Raw genomic sequence first — 17,301 nt, 5'->3', positions numbered from 1 at the left:
CTGGGTGGCTAAAACACAGACATTTGTTCCTTACAAATGGAGGCCAGAAGTCTGAGATCAGGGGCCCTGCGTGGTCAGGTTCTGGTGAGAGCTACTTCCTGGTTGCAGACGGCTACCTTCTGGGTGTGCTCATGCAGCAGAGAGCATCTCTCGTGTCTCTTCTTACAAGGACACTGTAAGGGCACAACAGCTTTTCCTCAGCTTCCAAAGAGATTATGTTGAAAATATCCTGAGTCCAAAATGCATGGAATGCACCTAACCTACCAAACATCGTAACTCAGCCTGGCCCGCTGTCCATGTGCTCAGGACACTCACGTTAGCCTATGGTTGGGCAAAACCATGTAGCACGAGGCCTATTTTATAACAAAGTGTTGACCAGTGCATGTGCCTCACTGAAAGTGAAAACTAGAACAACTGTGTGGGTACAGATGGTTGTCAGTGTACCAATCATTCACCCTGCTGACGAGGGGGCTGACCAGGAGCTGCCTGGCCTCATAGAGTGTGCCACAGATGGCTAACCCGGGGAAAGATCCAGAGTCAAAATCCCAAGTACAGTTTTTACTGGATATGTGTCCTTTCCCCATCATCCTGAGGTTGAAAAATAATAAATCGAGCCATCTATAATTGGGTCATGGGAACTCCACCCTCATGACCTACTCATGTCCTGAAGGCCCCACCTCCCAACTCCATCCCACTGGGGCTTGATCTCCACACATGAATCTGGGGGGACACAAGCATTCGGTCCACAGCAGGAGCTGAGGAGCAGAGAGGGCCCAAGTCTGGGGGTAGGAGGTAGGCAGGAAGCTTTCCCCGCCTTTCAGCAGCCTGGTGACCACATGGAGGGGAGGAGAGTCGTCTGTCCGTGCTCCAGCCTGCATTTTCTGGGACCAGTGGGAGAGCAGGTGCAGCTGCCAGGCGTGGCAGGAGCCTGGGTCAGGGCCAGCACTTGGGAATGCAGCAGGGCACTGCCCCTCCCTGCGGGGTTGACTAAGTGCCAGGCGCCCGGGGCGGCGGATGTGTCTCTGGCCACAACCCCCGGCCGCCATCCGGCTCCAGGCCGGCTGTCCCATGCCAGCCCCTGGGGGCCTGAGACGTGTGGGGGCATGAATGGGGCTCTGTGGCCAGGCAACTGCTCTGCAGAAGGCGGCTGGTGGCTGCACAGGTGATGTGGGGGTAGGGGGAGTGGGGGATGTGGGGGAACCAGAGCCGCTTCTGGGCCTGCTGTGATCCTGCTCTGCGTTAGGCCCCAGTAAGACATTGCCCTAGCCCCATATTCAAGCCTGTGGCCCAGCAGGGACCCCCTAATCAGATCCCCAGGGACAGTGGGGAGGGTGTGCCCAAAGGAGGTGAACCTGGCTTTCTGCACCCAGCATGCACTGTCTGCACTCCAGACCAAGGCTCTGTGTGCCCCCACTGCTCCCCAGTCCACTGCAGGCTCAGCTGACACGGATGGGCCCTGATGAGACCCCCCTGCTTGCTCCCTGCCTGCCGCTCTGAGCAGCAGGTCCTCCTTCGTGAGAGGCAAGCCCCAGCCCAAGGGTGGAGACTCCTATCCATGCCCCGTGAGCATCAGCCTTCTTGCCTCCGCGGGTTTTACACCTTCCCTCTTCTCCCTGCCGGAACTGAAGCCCCTTAAGGTCGGGAACATTGAGTAGGACACACTGCTTTTCCTTGTGTTTCTAGGGTGCCGCCCCCCACCTCTGCCACTGTCCCCTTATCCTGTTGGAAGCTCCTGAAGGCATGGGTGTTGGAAGCTGTCTTAGAAATGGGGCAGATAGGGGATCCCTGGGTGGCTCAGCAGTTTGGTGCCTGCCTTCGGCCCAGGGCGTGATCCTGGAGTCCCGGGACTGAGTCCCACATTGGGCTCCCTGCGTGGAGCCTGCTTCTCCCTCTGCCTGTGTCTCTGCCTCTCTCTCTCTCTCTCTCTCTCTCTCTCTCTATCATAAATAAATAAATAAATCTTAAAAAAAAAAAAAAAGAAAGAAAGAAATGGGGCAGATGGGGCAGCCCAGGTAGCTCAGTGGTTTAGCACTGCCTTTGGCCCAGGGCGTGATCCTGGAGTCCCGGGATTGAGTCTCTCGTCGGGCTCCCTGCATGGAGCCTGCTCCTCCCTCTGCCTGTGTCTCTGCCTCTCTCCGTGTGTCTCTCATGAATAAATAAATAAAATCTTTAAAAAAGAAAGAGAGGGGGCAGATGTCCAAAGTGTAGACCTGTCAGGTGCCCCAACCACATGTGCTCTGGAAGAACCAGGGGCAGCTGGGCTGGATCTGCAGGGTGGGGGAGGAAACATCCAGAAGCTCAGAGCCCCCCACCCCCTGCTGTGAAGGGGGCTCTGGGTGGGCCTTTTTTTTTTAATTTTCAAGATTTTATTTATCTATTCATGACAGAGGGTGGGGCGCAGAGACACAGGCAGAGCGAGAAGCAGGCCCCATGCAGGGAGCCCGACGTGGGACTCGATCCCGGGTCTCCAGGATCACGCCCTGGCTGAAGGCGGCGCCAAACCGCTGGGCCATCGGGCTGCCCCCGGGGTGGGCCTTTCAAAGAGCAGCACAGCACGTCGCCGGGCGGGATGGCTCTTAGCGGGCGTCAGAGAGACCAGACCAGACGCAGAGCCCCTGGCCCCTGCGGTGGGTGCACACGGGGCCCCTCCCACCCGCCACCCTGCAGCAGCCCGCACTGGGCGCGGGGGAGCGGACTCCGCCTCCCCTGCCCCTGGAGGAGGAGGCCAGGGTCCTCCGAGGTCGGTGGGTTGTCAGGGTGTCTGCGGGCAGCCCGGGGTGCTGGGATCGGCAGGTGCCCGTCCAGGACGCACAAGCGGAGCCCCCCCCCCCCCCCCCCCGCGGGCTCAGGTGGCCGCAGGTGCCCCGCCCCGGCCCGCCCCGGCCGCCCGCCCCGCCCCGCCGCAGCCGCGCCGCGCCCTCCGCGAGCTATTTTGAAAGTGACCCTGGCTGCGCGGCGGCGGGCGGCGGGGAACCATGACAGAAGATGACCGAGGCGGCGCTGGTGGAGGGCCAGGTCAAGCTGCGGGACGGCAAGAAGGTCGGGGCGCGCGGCGGGCGCGGGGGGGCGGGGGCGCGGCGGCCGCTTACGCTCCCTCTGTCCCCGCAGTGGAAGACTAGGTGGCTGGTGCTGCGCAAGCCGTCGCCCGTGGCAGGTGAGCGAGCGCGTCCCGCAAGGGGCGCGGGCGGGCGGCGGGACCCCGACCCCGACCCCGACCCCGGCCCCGGCCCCGGCCCGGCCCGGCCCGGCCCGGCCCGGCCCGGCCTTCCCAGCCCGCCCCGGAGCGCGGCCAGCTCGCCCGAAATAGCCGGCGGCGCCGGGCGGGCGGTAACCGGAGAGCGCCGCCTGCCCCGGGCCTGCTGCTGCCGGGAGCCGGCGCCGGGCGCGGGGACCCTCCGCACCCCCCACCCCTGGAAAAGCAGACGGGCCCGCAGGGGCCTGCGGGGCAGCCGGGGGCCGGGAGGGGCCGGGAGGGGCCGGGAGCGCCCGGCAGGAGTGCTCCCCCTCCCCCCAACAGGCAGCAGGAGCACCCCGAGGTGCCCCCTTGTGCTGCTGGGGGTTCGGGTGGTGTCCCTGAATCCGAATCCAGGTGGGACACTCCAGGCTGTGCTGACCCAGTGGCCCTCCCACCTTTGGGAGGGGTGAAGTGCAGGGGGACAGAGGCTAGGCCACCAGTAGGAGCAGTGTGGCTTCTGTGTCTGGGAGGAGGCCTGTCTAGATTGTGTGTGTGTGTGTGGGGGGGGGGGGGGGGGCGAGGTACTGGCACCAGCAGCTCCCCTCACCTGGGTGGGCACCTCCCCGCGTGGGAGGAGGCGGCCAGGAGCCTCGGGGTTGGGCATGTGGTCTCTGAGCTGTGCTTGTGCATTTGGGAGGCTGGGAGCCGCATGCCTGCAGCTGTTTCAGGGGACAGGTGCCCTGGCACAGGCCCAGGCACCCCGGGGTCTGTGCGGGGTGCTGGGGGGGTGTGAGCACACACTGCCTCACACGTGTAGGGCTGCCAGAATGTCTTCCGGGGCGCCTGGGCTATCTGTCATTTCCCAGGAAGGGTCGGGTGGGGGCCGTGCTACCTCTTCCCTCTCCTGGGTCCCCTCCTGCCCTTTGCTGAGCCTGCTCCAGTTTTAATCCAAGGGCCTACGTTTGGTCATGGACACACCTCCTGCCTGGCCTCAGCTTCCCCCTCCCCGGGGCCCAGGCTCCACACACCGCTCATTCAGCTAGTTAGCTCTTCGTGTCCAGACCCGGCGCCCGGTGCCCTGGGGGCCCTGGTCCAGGGGAAGGCCTGGTAGAGAAGGTGTAGGGGCTGCAGAGACTGAGAGGCCCCCAGAAGGCAGGAAGCCCAGGCTGAGGGCAGGGGGCAGCAGGGCAGAGGCCCCCGGTGATGTAGAAAGGGCTTATGGCCAGCATGACCAGAGGCAGGGGCTGGCTGCAGGTTGGGGGTGTTGCTGGGCAGGACAGCATTAGCCAGGGCCTGTGGAGGCCTCCAAGCAGGCTCTTGGGGCCGATGCCCCACCTGAAGGGCTGCCCCAGATATGGTCTTTGTCCCTCTTGTAGCCCCAGGGGGTGGATTTTATCTCAGCATCAGAGAGCTACCTGAGAGGTGAGCTCCCTGCCGACCCGAGAGCACCTGCCTGCCCAGGAAGGGCCTTTCAGCATCGCCGGGAGTTGGCCAGGGTCCCCGGCATCCAGAATCTGGATCTGTAGGACTTGGTGGTCAGCAGGCTTTTCCTGGCTTTCCCGTGTGTGCAGAAGCAGTAGACAGAGCCGGCCCAGTGTGGGGAGCACTGCAGGAGCCTGGGGACGGAAGCCTCACGCACTGGACTGGGTTTAGGGGGTTGTTGGAGGGATGGGGAAGGACGTTCTAGGCAGGATCTTGTGTGAAGAAGCCGCAGAGGCCCTGGAGGGTGCAGGGGGTTAGGGTTAGGAGCAGTGCAAGGTAGGCTCCCGCGCTACCGCCTCTTGTCCCTGGACCCAGAGTCTCTCCACTGACTCCTGCCCTCAGTCCTGGGGAGTAAGGACCCTGCGTAACCACTTGCAGGCAGCCTGGTGAGGGCTGTGAGCCCAGCTGCTTTCAGCAACACCTGGGAACACGCAGGCTCACCGGGGGCGGGCCTTGGGCGAGCGCCCCATGCGGTTGGCAGCTTCCCTAAGGTGGGCGTATTCCAAGACGGCTGGGCACCAGGTGCTGGTGATGGGGAGGGTCTGTGTTCCATGGGAATGGGCCTGACGGCTTAGTCCCAGGCAGGACAGGCAGCCTGAGGATGGAGTGCAAGTAGTGGCCGGCCTTCCGTCCTCCTGGGGACCTGGCAGAAGGACCTGGGCTCCTCGCAGCCCTGGATTCAGGACTGGGGGTGGGAGCAGCCAGGCTGGGATCTCGGTGCTCCACACGCTCTGTGTGACCTGGACCAGTCCTGGTGGGGCTCGCCATGGAACCTGCCGGGGTGGACAGGTGGCCTACCGGGGAAGGGCTGAGTCCCCCATAGCCTGTGTGCCGCCTCTGATGTCTGTGCCTTGGGGGTGGCATCCCGTGAGCCTCCCAGCCCTGCACACGCCCCCCAGCCCGTCACCCCCGAACACTGTGGACTGGGTCAGATCCTGAACCGAGCTGGCCCTGCACCCGATCCTGGCCCGGGGTCAGCAAAGGCCCTCCCTGCTTGGGCCTGGTTCACAGCCCCCATCCCCAGCTGCCACCCCCCAGCAGGGTCCCCGTGGGCTCTGGCCGCTCGCTCGCTGAAGGCACGGGGTCAAGGTCACTGCGAGGGACGACCCTCCAGCAGCTGCTGGTCCCCGCGGGCGTGGACCTCCGTCTCCATCCTCCCAGGCCTCCCCACAGCCCGCCCTCCCCCAGGCTCCCCGCGGCCCTGGCTGCGAGCGCCTCTGAGGGCTCATGACCCCACAGTTATTTTTACATCTGCAGACGCGCGTGTCCAGCCGCCTGCGTGCGCGGTATCCGATGGGCCTCTGCCACTCACGTGTCCCCAAGGGCCTGGCCGAGCCCCGCCCCTCAGCCCCCTCCCCGCTGCACCCCCCCCCCCCCCCCCGCTGAGATGGCCTGTGGGGAAGCCCCTCCCTCGATCTGTCACCAAGGTTACTGCGGAGCCTGGCCCGCCCGCCCAGGCCACAGCCCCTCCGGCTGACCTGCCTCTGCTCTTACCCTGGGCCCAGGGACCCCGACCAGACAGACACCTTGCACCACTCTTCCCCTCCCCCCACTGCACACAGGCCCTTTGGTTCTTGCCTCTGGGCCTTTGCACTGCCTCCTCCCTCCAGCATAGCACTGATCCCTGTGGGGCTGCCACACTGGGTTCTTGCATCACTTGAGAGGGTCTCGGTGCCCACCTCCCCCACGCTCAGGCCCCTGCAGCCACTGTCATCCCCTGAACACTACTTCCCATAGCAGCCTCCTCTGACCATCTCCTGTCCTGGGTGTCAGCTGTGTGGGGACTGGGCTCTGTCCCCTGGGCCCTGTGGCTGCTCAGGAGCAGAATGACCTGGGTGGAGGATGCAGGGGAGGTGCCCAGGCTGTGGGGCAGAGCCGGAGACATGGGTGGGCTCTGAGGGATCCCAGCAAGGGGTCTTTATGCAGGGCTGCCAGTTCCAAAATGGGCACCTACCTCTTGGGCCCCGCCCTCACTCACTGCAGGGCACAGACGCTGGAGGGCAGGGGTGCGCTCGGGCAAGTGACCTCCCTGGTGCGGAGTGATGATGTGAGGCCGTCCCAGGCCTGCACTGAGGTCTGCTGGGCTGCTCTGTGCTTGCCGGCAGGGTGGCATTTGCCGGGGGCCTCTATGTGCCAGGCTGGGGCTGTGTTAGCACTTGGTCAGGACGGGCTGGGTGGCGTCTGTTCCTCAGACAGACGGCAGGCTGAGGGTGGGCTACAGTGGTGGACGCAGGTTCTGAGTGGGGTTTGAAAAACCCAGAGACCACAGAAACCCATGTGCTCATCTGAGGCTTCCGGTGCATTCTCCCACCGTGGCACCCGTGCCCATGGAGGGGCTCAGTGGCCACAGCACTGATGTGTAGTGTGTGCAGGTGTGTGGGCAAGCATATGTGTGTGAGCATGCGCTGGGGTGAGTGTGCAGATGGGTGTGTGTCCATGTGTGTGTCTGTGTGTGCACCTGCCGATCCTTGCTGCCTTGGTCTATCTCACTGCCAGCCTCCAGCTGCCCTGGCCCAGACCCTCTCTGGGCCCTGTGGACATCCCTGAGCTGTGGTGCTGTCTGGCTGCACCCTTCGACCCTGCTACTGTGAGCAGCACGCACAGAACCACACGGAGAGGAGCCTGACAGGCCATCTGAGTGGGGTGGCCCGGTGTGCTTCCTGAGTCACCAACCCAGAAACCTCGCCAAGTGACCAGTGTTGCTGGGCTTCCTGGGAGTGGCGAGGCTGTAGGGTACCTGGTGGAGCTGTCCAGCTGGGACAGGCTCCGGTGTCTCTGGCCCCATGTGTCTGCAGGGGTGCTGGGGCCCAGGAGGGGCTGGTGATGTTTTCAGGGGTGCTGTGGCCCAGGAGGGGTGCCGGGGTGCTTTGGCCCAGGAGGGCTGCAGGGGTGCTGGGTTCCAGAAGGGGTGTCTGCAGGGGTGCTGGGCCCAGAAGGGGCTGGTGGTGTCACTGCTTCCTGGGAGCCCTGGTGCTGTCTCTCCTGGGCTGACCCTGCTCTGTTCCCATCCCTCTGATGCCTGTCGGTATAGCAGCTTTGTGGCAAATAGCTCTCCCATGGAATGGGTTTTAAAAATAGGATCAATTTATTGTCCCAGGTGCTGTAGAGGGAAGAGGGGTGGGAGCAGCTGCGGTCACAGGGACCCGGGGCCCCACACTTGCTGCCCCCTCCCCACAACCCCTTTCCGAACCCGTGCTGCTAGGACTTGGGGGCAGCTGCTCCAGCTGAAAACAGGCCGTGACTTGGGTCAGCTTCCACAGTGTGGAGGGTGGGAGCATGTCATAGCCGTGGCCCTCACCCCATTTTGTTCACATCTAGAAACACAAGCAGTGGCTTAGATGATGTGCTAGTGTCCTGGGGCTGCAGAGATCTGCTCTCCCACCATCCAAGATCAGGGTGTGGACAGGGCTTCTTCCAGCTCCTGGTGGCTCCAGGCGCTCCTGGACCTGTGGCCGCATTGCTCTGTGGCTGTCCTCGCGGGGCCTCCTTCTCTGTGCGGTGCCTTCTCGTCTGTCTTGTAGGATGCTCGCCGTTAGGCTAGGGCTCGCCTGGATGATCCACGGTGACCTTGCCCTGAGATCCTTAACTTGATTATATCTGCAGAAACCCCTTCTCCAAGTCAGGTCCTGTTTGCAGGTGCTGGGGGCAGCGCATGGGCATGTCATCTGGGGGCCTGTTTGGCTCATGACGGCGCTCGGGGCTGCTCCTCTCTTACGGAGCGGGATGTGGGCTGCATCTCGCACGTAGACAGAGTCCAAAATGATTGAACAGGTGCGGGAGGGGGGCTTCAAGGACAGAGGTTGGCTCTCACGTGCAGGCCCCCAAACCGGCCTCACGAGTGTGCACGTCTGAGACGGGAACACTCGCCCGGCCGCAGGAGGCACCACAAAGGCGTGAGGGCACGGTGGCAGTTCTGGCACACTCGGCTCTCTTAGACCAGGAGTCAGCAAACCACAGCCCTGAGCCAGATCTGGCCCTCTGCTTGTTGCTGTAATAAAGTTTTATTGGGGCATAGCCGTTCGCTTCTGTGTTAGTCTGGCTGCTGTCATAGTCAGGTGCTGTGACCAAAAACGGTTACTGTCTGGCTCCTTACGGAGAAGTGTTTTGGCCCTGCTAGTGGCTCTATTCCTGGGAGCGTGACTACTAGAACAGAGGAGGTGACAGTCTTGCTCTGCCTTGCAGGGCACAGTTCTGGCCCCGTTGACCCGGTGCAGGACAATGGGGCTGTCACTGTGTAGGAGCAGATGGGGGCCTGCCTGCAAGGGCCCACCCTCAGGGTCCGTGGGGGTGGACACAGCAAACAGACAAGGCACGGACTACACACAGAAAACCCGCTGTGGAGGGTCCCAGAGCCAGGTGGCCGCTATGCTCACTGTGCCTGGAAGTGTGGGGGCGGCCTTCCCAAGCGCGGGGCGGTTGGCTGTCCTGCAGTCCTCAGAGGCCCTTCTGTCCTGTGTGGGGGCCCCTTCCTGAGGCTCTTTCTGTGCCACAGGCCTCTGGTGACTCGTGGGGACATTTCCATAATGACACGTGCCCTTTGCTGCCTCTGTGACTTATTTCTTGTTGGCCTGGTCTTGGTTTCCAAAGGGAGTTGTTTAAACCCACAGCCTCGGGATCCCTGGGTGGCGCAGCAGTTTGGCGCCTGCCTTTGGCCCAGGGCGTGATCCTGGGGACCCGGGATCGAATCCCACATCGGGCTCCCGGTGCATGGAGCCTGCTTCTCCCTCTGCCTGTGTCTCTGTCTCTCTCTCTCTCTCTCTGTGACTATCATAAATAAATAAAAATTAAAAAAAAAAAAATTTAAACCCACAGCCTCTTTCTGGGCTGCTTTTGAGAAAGAACACTCCGGAAGCCTAAGATGAGCACGAGGGTTTCTGTGGGCTCTGAGTTTCCCCCCTCAAATGGGAACAGCTTTGCTTTTTTCTGATATAAGCACTTCAGACGCTAAGTAGGTGGGAGGAAGGAGGTGAAGCCCCCATTGCGGTCCCCAATTTTGTAAATACAGCTGTGCTCTGCCTGTGGCTGCTTCATGCCAGGAGGGCAGAGGGGAGTTGAGGGGCAGGTCAGTGCACCCTGAATGTCCCACTCCCTCTGGGGAGCTGTCACCGTGGGGCCTGCCGGGGCAGAGAGCCCAGCTACAACACCCTGACGTGGCCTCGATTCGGTGGCAAAAGTTAGTGTGCCCTGAGTTCTTGTGGGATTTAGTTGTCACTTGGGTTTGCAGGGCCTGCTTGCAGAGGGTCAGAGTGGGAGCATCGCCGCACCCCTTTCCCGGGGCCTCCTGGGCTTCCTCCCCCCACCTCTCTGGCTCACACCAGGGACTTGACATCTCCAGCTTTCTGGTGGGATTCCGAGTGGTCTCACACAGAAGCGTACTTAGGTGTTCACGTTGGGGCCCCCAGCCCCACACCCTTGTTGAAGGCTGGATGCCCGGGGCGCACATGCTGCCGAGGGCCTGAGTGGGCATGGGGACGGCAAGGCAGGCTCGTAGGAGGGAGGGACAGGTGCCATCCAACCGGCTGCGCTGTGCCTGGGGCGGTGCAGGTGGAGGGCGCTGGGGCTGCGTCCAGGGCTGAGTGTGGCTGCGGGCTCTGGCTCATTGTCCCGTGGGGATAACGGGGACAGTGACTGCATCCAGGACAGAGGCATCACCTGCAGTGAGGCAAGAGAGGCCTGCATCTTGGAGTGGCTCAGCTTGGTGGTGACAATGGGACCCAAGGCTCAGTGGCTCGCCCCCAGGGCTAGAGTCCTGGTCGCTCTCTGGGGAAGGAGAAATCAAGAGGCGAGTGGGGTCTGGATGTGGCAGGAAGGGGTCCTAGCGCGTGGCCGGCTTTGTGCCCATCCCCACAGGCCACCCACCACCACTTCTGTGGGCCCCACAGCCCCTCAAGAGTGGCCCACGTGGGCCGGAGAGCCTGGGGCAGGGCGAATGCACGGGTGGGGGACGGGACCCCGCGTGGGGCAGAGTCAGGTGGGCAGGTCCAGCTGCGAAGTGTTGCAGGCCTACTTCTGCCCACATGGCCCGTGCCCTGAGCGGGGTGGGGGGGGGGCGATTCCCTTTGCACGGGATGAGACATGGCCTCAGAGTGGCCCGGTGGCCTGCTTGGGGTCACAGCTAAAACCCGGGCTGTGGGCTGCTGTGGCCTCTGCAGAGGATGCTGTGGGCTTGAGGGCAGCGTCTGTGCTGGCCTGGTGACCCTGACGGCCTCTACTGTGTCTCGCCCGGTGTCGCCCGCAGACTGCCTGCTGATGCTGGCCTACAAGGACAAGTCGGAGCGAGCCAAGGGCCTCAGGGAGCGCAGCAGCCTGACGCTGGAGGACATCTGTGGCCTGGAGCCCGGCCTGCCCTACGAAGGCCTGGCCCACACGCTGGCCATCATCTGCCTGTCCCAGGCTGTCATGCTGGGCTTCGATAGCCGTGAGGCCATGTGCGCCTGGGATGCCCGGATCCGCTACGCGCTCGGCGAGGGTGAGTGAGGCCAGGGCACGGGACTCCAGCGCTACAGGCCGCGACCTCAAGCGTCCCGCAGGACCCTCACCCCCCAGGCTGTGGGAACCTTGACGTGACTCCAGGGCACGATGCAATAGGGATGCCTCTCCTGCTGTGCTCTACAATCAGGGTGTGGTCCTCGAGGGCAGGGCGCTGCCTGGAGACATTTGGGCCCTGGAGGGGCACGGGGAGCAGTCAGGGCCGCAGGGCTTTCCAAGCTCCCTGGCTCCAACGTTTTAGTTGGAACCAGAGCCATTACCCCGAGCGGGTTTGTCTGAGCAGAGTGACTGTCCTAAATGCTGTCCTTTGCTCAGTACCCTGTCCACCGGAGTCCCAAGCTGGGGCTCCAGTGGGGAGCAATGCCAAGAGTCTTCATCCCACCAGGGGTGGGATGGGTTCTGTGCCTGAGCCAGGAAGGCCAGGGGGGCTGGTGCTACCAGGGCAGGTTTGTTCTGGAGGACAGAACACTCAGCCCTGCAGGGTGGCCGGGTGCAGGCATAGGGGTGGGGTGACCCTGGGTGAGCTGGGGAGGAGGAGGGCCTGGACCTGAGTGAGGGGGTGTGGCCCTTGCATCAGATGCCAAAAAACACACCCATCAAGATCAATGACATTTCAACCCACTTTAAAAACCTCAGGATCAATGCCCAAAGCCTGTGATGAGCAAAATACTGAAACTTAGGGTAAAAACGGGCTCTGAGCCTGCCCTGCCCTCCCCTTCCTTTCCAGACCCAACCCCAGCAACCCTGACCAGCTTTGTTTTTGTTTAAACATTTGATACCTCGCTCATCATGGACTTTTGCATTAATTTTTATTTGTTGAAAATAATCATTACAATATCATTGACCTCGACCTCTGAGTGTTTGCTGCCTGAAGTGGGGGCTTCCGGGGGCGCCCTGAAGCCAGGCCCGGCTGGCTAGGACAGGGAGGGTGGCCACGGCGGCCCCTTTGGGCACTTGCCTGCCTCTGAAGCAGAGCAGTGTCCAGTTCGTGGGAGAGCTGGATGCAGCCTCCAGGGGCTAGCAGGTGCCGGCCAGGGGGGCAGGACAGCCCTGTGTTGGGGGCGGACCCCTGGGAGCTGCCTCCTACCCCTGGGGCCTCTGCTCCTGGTGATGCCCTCTCACCCCACCCCTGCCCTCAGTGCACAGGTTCCACGTGACAGTGGCGCCTGGCACCAAACTGGAAAGCGGCCCTGCCACGCTTCACCTCTGCAACGATGTCCTTGTCGTGGCCAGGGACATCCCTCCAGCTGTCATGGGGCAGTGGAAGCTGTCCGACCTCCGGCGCTATGGGGCTGTGCCCAATGGATTCATCTTTGAAGGCGGGACCAGGTGTGGGTACTGTAAGTATGTGGGGCCATGGGTGCCCCGGACCTCAGGCTGCTCCTGGGCTTGGCTTCCCCCCAGACCCACACCTTGGAGCTTCTCGGGCATCTGGGGAGCGTGGCGGGGAAGGGTTGTGTCTCCCAAGACCCCACGCTCAGCTGAGCCCAGACCTCCGGCTGCCTCTGTCTGGCCCTGGCCTCCAAGGGTGGGAGGAGGAGCACGCAGCCCACACGTGGGGTGCCCGGACCCCCGGAGCGAGGCCTGCCTGACCCCATGCAGGGTCTTGTGTCTGATCACAGAGCCTCAGAGCCACTAATGGTAGGATTTAATGAGAAAGGAAAAAAGGGGAAAGGATGTGCAATGTGCATAGACCAAGGATCCCTCATGAGTGCACCAGCTTGTGGGGTCCTTGAGCTCCCACACCAGCCTCAGGACAGGCGGGGAGCTGCCCCGAGGCTGCAGATGAAGGCTGAGTGCTGGGCCCCCCAGGCTCTGGGAGGGGGGGTCTGAGGGCCGTGGGGACGCCCAGGTGAGGCGTGCAGGGGAGGAAGGGTGCTGGCGAGCTGAGCCCCAGGGGGAGCAGGGCAGCAGAGGCACGGCCCGTCCCTGGAACGCAGAGCTCAGGCCACTGCGGGAACAGGGGTGTGCCAGCGCCCCTGCCCACTGCTCTCCAGGCATGGGGGTGTGCACACGTCTGGGCCTGTGGCAGCTTAAGGGCACGAACCCTCTGTTCTTTCCCCAGAAGGGCCCGTGCCCATCTCTGCTGCTGCCCAGGGCTGGCAGTGAGGTCCAGTGGCCTCCCGATGACCTGTCCCATGGCCAGGGTGACCTGAGTGGGAGCCGTGAACCCCCATCTCAGTTCAGCCTGGGACCCTCACCAGATGGGGGTCATGGCCCCCTCCACGTAAGGTCGTTGATCCCCTGACCGACAGTCTCCCGGGAAGAGGACGGTGGCAGGGGCTTATCACAGAGTCTGGCACGTGCTCGAGGCGGCCAGGTTTGGGAGGGCGCCGACAGGGCTCTGGGACCTTGGCCCTGACTGGGTCTCTCTGCGCTTGAGCACATGCTCGTGCTGGCTGGCTTGGCCCCTTGTTCTGCCAAGGATGGGCAGGGTGCCAGCCGGTCAGCCTTGGGGGGCAGCCCAGGGCCCTGCCTCCGAGGACATAAGTCATTAGCTATGAAGATGCAAAGAGTGAGCAGTGAGGTTTGAATTCCTGCTCAAGGCAGCAAGACCTCTGGAGCCGGCTGAATTTTGATGGGCTGGGTCCTCGGCTTGGGCTTGGGGGAGGGTGTTTGAAGAAGCAAAGGCAGGCAGATGGGGTGGGGTGCAGCGGGCTTGTGGGGTGGGAGCCCCGGAGCCTTGGGGGGGCACAGCCAGGCCCCGGGGTGTTCGAGTGGGAGCCTAAGCACAGCTGCTGGGGTGCTTGCTCTGGGCTAGGTGGAGGGGTGGGTGAGGCACCAGCTGGAGTTCCCCCTCCGCCCACCCCGCGGGATGTGGCCTTGGGGCACCTTGTTCTGGAACATTCAAGGTGGCAGCAGTCTGCGGTCCAGAACAGTGGAGGGGGCAGGGCACCCAGCCATGTGCACAGTCGGAGCTGGGCCACGGTGCACTGGGTCTGGGGCAGCCCTCCCCCCCCAGATCCCCCCACGTGGGGGCCCGGGCAGGGGGAGCACTGTTTGCGGCCACCTGAAGACGGGTGCAGACCTCCTGGGGGTGGCACCGGCTGTGCCCTGAGGGAGGCCAGTCAGGAGGACCCGTTTCCTCGGAGACACCTTATATTTGCCGGTTGTAATGTAAGAGGACCTCGGAGTTCATGATCCCGAGCCGGCGTGGGTGGGCTCCTTCCTTCCTGCAGACGCTGCGGCCATCGGGCCGTGGCTCCGGGAGGCCCGGCAGCCCCAGGGAGCCCTTGTGGGGCCGGCTGGGTGCTGCTCCCGTGCTAGCTGGGCCGGCCGGGCCCAGGGGTGCAGGCGCCCTGGGATTCAGTCTCCCAGCTGCTCCCTGTGCGCCCCAGAGGCCGCCGTGGAAGATCCTCTGGGTGGCCCCACGGCGGGTCCCGCTGGGCTCTGTTCTCCAGGGACAAGTTTGCCAGGGCTCTGCCGGCAGAAGCTGGGTTTTAGGCTCTCACGGGGAGGGGTGCGGGGTGCTCTGCCACATGATACAGGGCTGGGGTGGAGGGACCGTGCACCCCTGCACATGTGGTCGGACCACCGGGGGGTCAGGCCCTGGGCATCCCCGCAGGCACGTGAGTCAGGGTCTTGGGGCTGCTGTAGCAAATTCCCCCAAATTGAGGCCTCAGAACAATAAAAACAATTCCTTCCCAGTGCATCCCCAATCAAGGTGTGGGCCGGGCTGTGCTCCTCCAAGGAGGCCCCTTCCCGCCTTTTCTGGCCCCTGGTGGCTCCAGATGGCCCTGGCCTTGTGGCTGCCCACTCCAGCCTGCCCTCTGCTGTCACAGACCATCTCCCTGTGACTTCTCTTCCGACTCTGTGGGATTTAGGACCCGCAGATAATCCAGGATCACCTCATCTCATTTCACTTGGTTAAAGACCATTGTTTCAAATAAGGTCACAGTTACAGGTTTGGGATGTGACCTATCCTTTGGGGACCACCATTTAGCCCATGACGTGGGTCACCTTGACTGTGAAGGTTTTAGAATTTGGATCATGATGGGCCTGTGGCCCTGGGCACATTTCATCTGGAGGACAGAGAGCTGGGCTGGGATCATCAGAAGGCCCTGGCAGGTCTGGGGCATAAAGAATCAGCATCCCCTCCCTCCCCTGGCACAGTCCCAGCCTGACCCCTGTGCCCCTCAGAACCACACACCCTTGGTTCTTGGCCACAGACAGCTCTCCTGAGAGCAGGAGATGATCCCTGGCTGCCTTTGCCCACCCTGAGTGTAAAGAGGGTGCCTAGAAGGTGTGGAGATGGGGTTAGGACCCGGGAGGGCAAAGCAGAGGGGTCATGGCCCTGGTAGGTGTGGGAGTGGCATCAGGGTGGGTATGACCAGGGTTGTGTGTGGCTGAAGTCCTCTCAGGGCCTGGCCAGGTATGTGGGGGCCTGGGGTAGATCTGGGTCCCTCCCAGATAGGCATTTCTCTCTGTGGCCTCCATGTGGACAATGGCCTGCTCAGTGTCAGATGGGAGTAGGCTTGCTGGGTGGGAGTCCAGGGTCTCCCAGCGTGGCCTGATCCTCTGTCTCTGGGTCGGTGGTGGCCCACTGTGTGTGGTTAGGGATTTGGGGCACCAACAGAGAATGGGAGAAGCAGTCCCCGCCCAGAGCCCCGGGAGGGCAGGCTTTGGGGAGGGGCATGCAAGCTGGGCCTAAGGGTGAATGGAAGTTTCTAAGACGGGGCCCAGAGAAGATCTCCGTCCCTTGCATTGGCTGGTCCTCCTGTCAAGGTCATTTCAAGGGCATTTCCCTGTTTACATGAGCTAGTTGCATTTGTAAGAGGTCAGGGTCCTGGCATGCTGAGGAATTCAGCAGGTGGTGGAAAGGTCCCCAAGCCTGTGGCAGAGGAGTGTCATGGACAGTGGCTGTCAAAAATGTACCCCCTTCGTTGTATGTGCCGGCCATCTGTGCTGGCCCCTCCTCCACTAGTGCCCGGTTCCTCTGGGTGCAGTCCATCACTTCAGCCTCGTGGGACATGGTGGGCATTTTTTTAAAAAGATTTTATTTATTTATTCATGAGAGACAGAGAGAGAGAGAGAGAGAGGCAGAGACACAGGCAGAGGGAGAAGCAGGCTTCATGCAGGGAGCCCAACGGGACTCGATCCCAGGTCACCAGGATCACACCCTGGGCGTAAGGTGGCGCTAAACTGCTGAACCATCAGGCTGTCCATGGTGGGCCTTTTTAAATGACTTTTTTTAAGTGAGTAAAGGATGACGCCATAAGCTAGGAGGAACTCTTGCTGCGTATCTATCTATATCTATTTATTTTTTTGAGTGAAAGAGAGAGTGACTGTGTGTACATGAATAGGGGGAGGTCAGAGGGGAGGGAGAAGCAGACTCCTCACTGAGCAGGGAGCCCGATGTGGGCCTCCATCCCAGGATCCAGGAAGCCGTAGAAGTGAGCCGAAGGCAGATGCTTCACCCACTGAGCCCCCCAGGTACCCCTCTTGCTGCGCCTTTAAAACACTTGCATCATCCACCTCTGACAAGTCCTCTGGTGCCTCTTTTGGACTTTGTGGTCTGAATGCTGGGTGGTCTTGACAGAGCTGACCGAAGCCCTGGTCTCTGACCCCAGCACAGATGCGTGACCTGCATGGCGTGTGCAGGAACCCCGTTAGGAGGTGGTGGCAGAGGCGAGGTTGCAGGAGGAGGAAGCCCAGTATGCAGACCAGAGTATGCTCTGTCTTCCCAGAGTAGCAGGGAGCCTGAGCAGCACAGTGCCACCAGCAGATCTGTGTTCAGGGTGATGACTTCGGCCCTAGATGCCCATGGGGATTGAGGTGGGGGGCATGAAGGCAGCCGTGAGAAAGCTCTGGATGTGGCCTGAGGCTGAGTCAGCAGCATGTGTGAGAGGGGGGTCACTGGGAATTGCAGGAATGTTAACTAGGTGGTGGTTGAAATGGGGAGAGAGGGAGGACCAGCCTAGGGTGGGCGGGAGAAGGAAGAGTGCTTGCTGGGGTGAGGGTCCCAGGAGGATGGAGCCCCTGCCCTGGGCCGGGCCTGCTCCAGTGCTTTGCCCATGGGGAGGCATCCTGGGTGGGGTGGGGAACAGCAAAGGCCCGGGATCCCCTCCACTTGGCAGCATGTTCAGGGACATTTATGAACTGGGGTCATTTGATGGGGGTGGTTTCAGTTTCCTACAAGGAGATCAAGTCTGCCC

General features: G+C 62.4%; 1 protein-coding gene across 12 annotated transcripts in view; it reads left to right on the top strand.

Moving 5' to 3' along the window:
• The first annotated feature begins 2,538 nt into the window (after positions 1-2,538).
• Positions 2,539-17,301, top strand: part of DOK7 (docking protein 7) — a 30,862-nt gene continuing 16,099 nt past the window's right edge. For 2 of the 12 annotated variants that reach the window (XM_072803739.1, XM_072803703.1), the window contains exons 1-4: positions 2,944-3,039; positions 3,109-3,154; positions 10,896-11,126; positions 12,286-12,486. In XM_072803739.1, the coding sequence (XP_072659840.1) occupies positions 2,986-3,039; positions 3,109-3,154; positions 10,896-11,126; positions 12,286-12,486 (532 nt within the window). In that variant the 5' untranslated portion in view covers positions 2,944-2,985. Of the gene's footprint in view, positions 2,628-2,943; positions 3,040-3,108; positions 3,155-10,895; positions 11,127-12,285; positions 12,487-17,301 lie in introns of those variants that run through there. The other 10 variants (XM_072803731.1, XM_072803724.1, XM_072803677.1 and 7 more) reach the window with 9 other exon arrangements.

The sequence above is a fragment of the Canis lupus genome, chromosome 2, assembly GCF_048164855.1.
Source record: "Canis lupus baileyi chromosome 2, mCanLup2.hap1, whole genome shotgun sequence".
In the NCBI taxonomy this organism is placed as follows: domain Eukaryota; kingdom Metazoa; phylum Chordata; class Mammalia; order Carnivora; family Canidae; genus Canis; species Canis lupus.
Note: the sequence above shows the minus strand (reverse complement) of the source record. Positions and strands in the feature narration are given on the sequence as shown.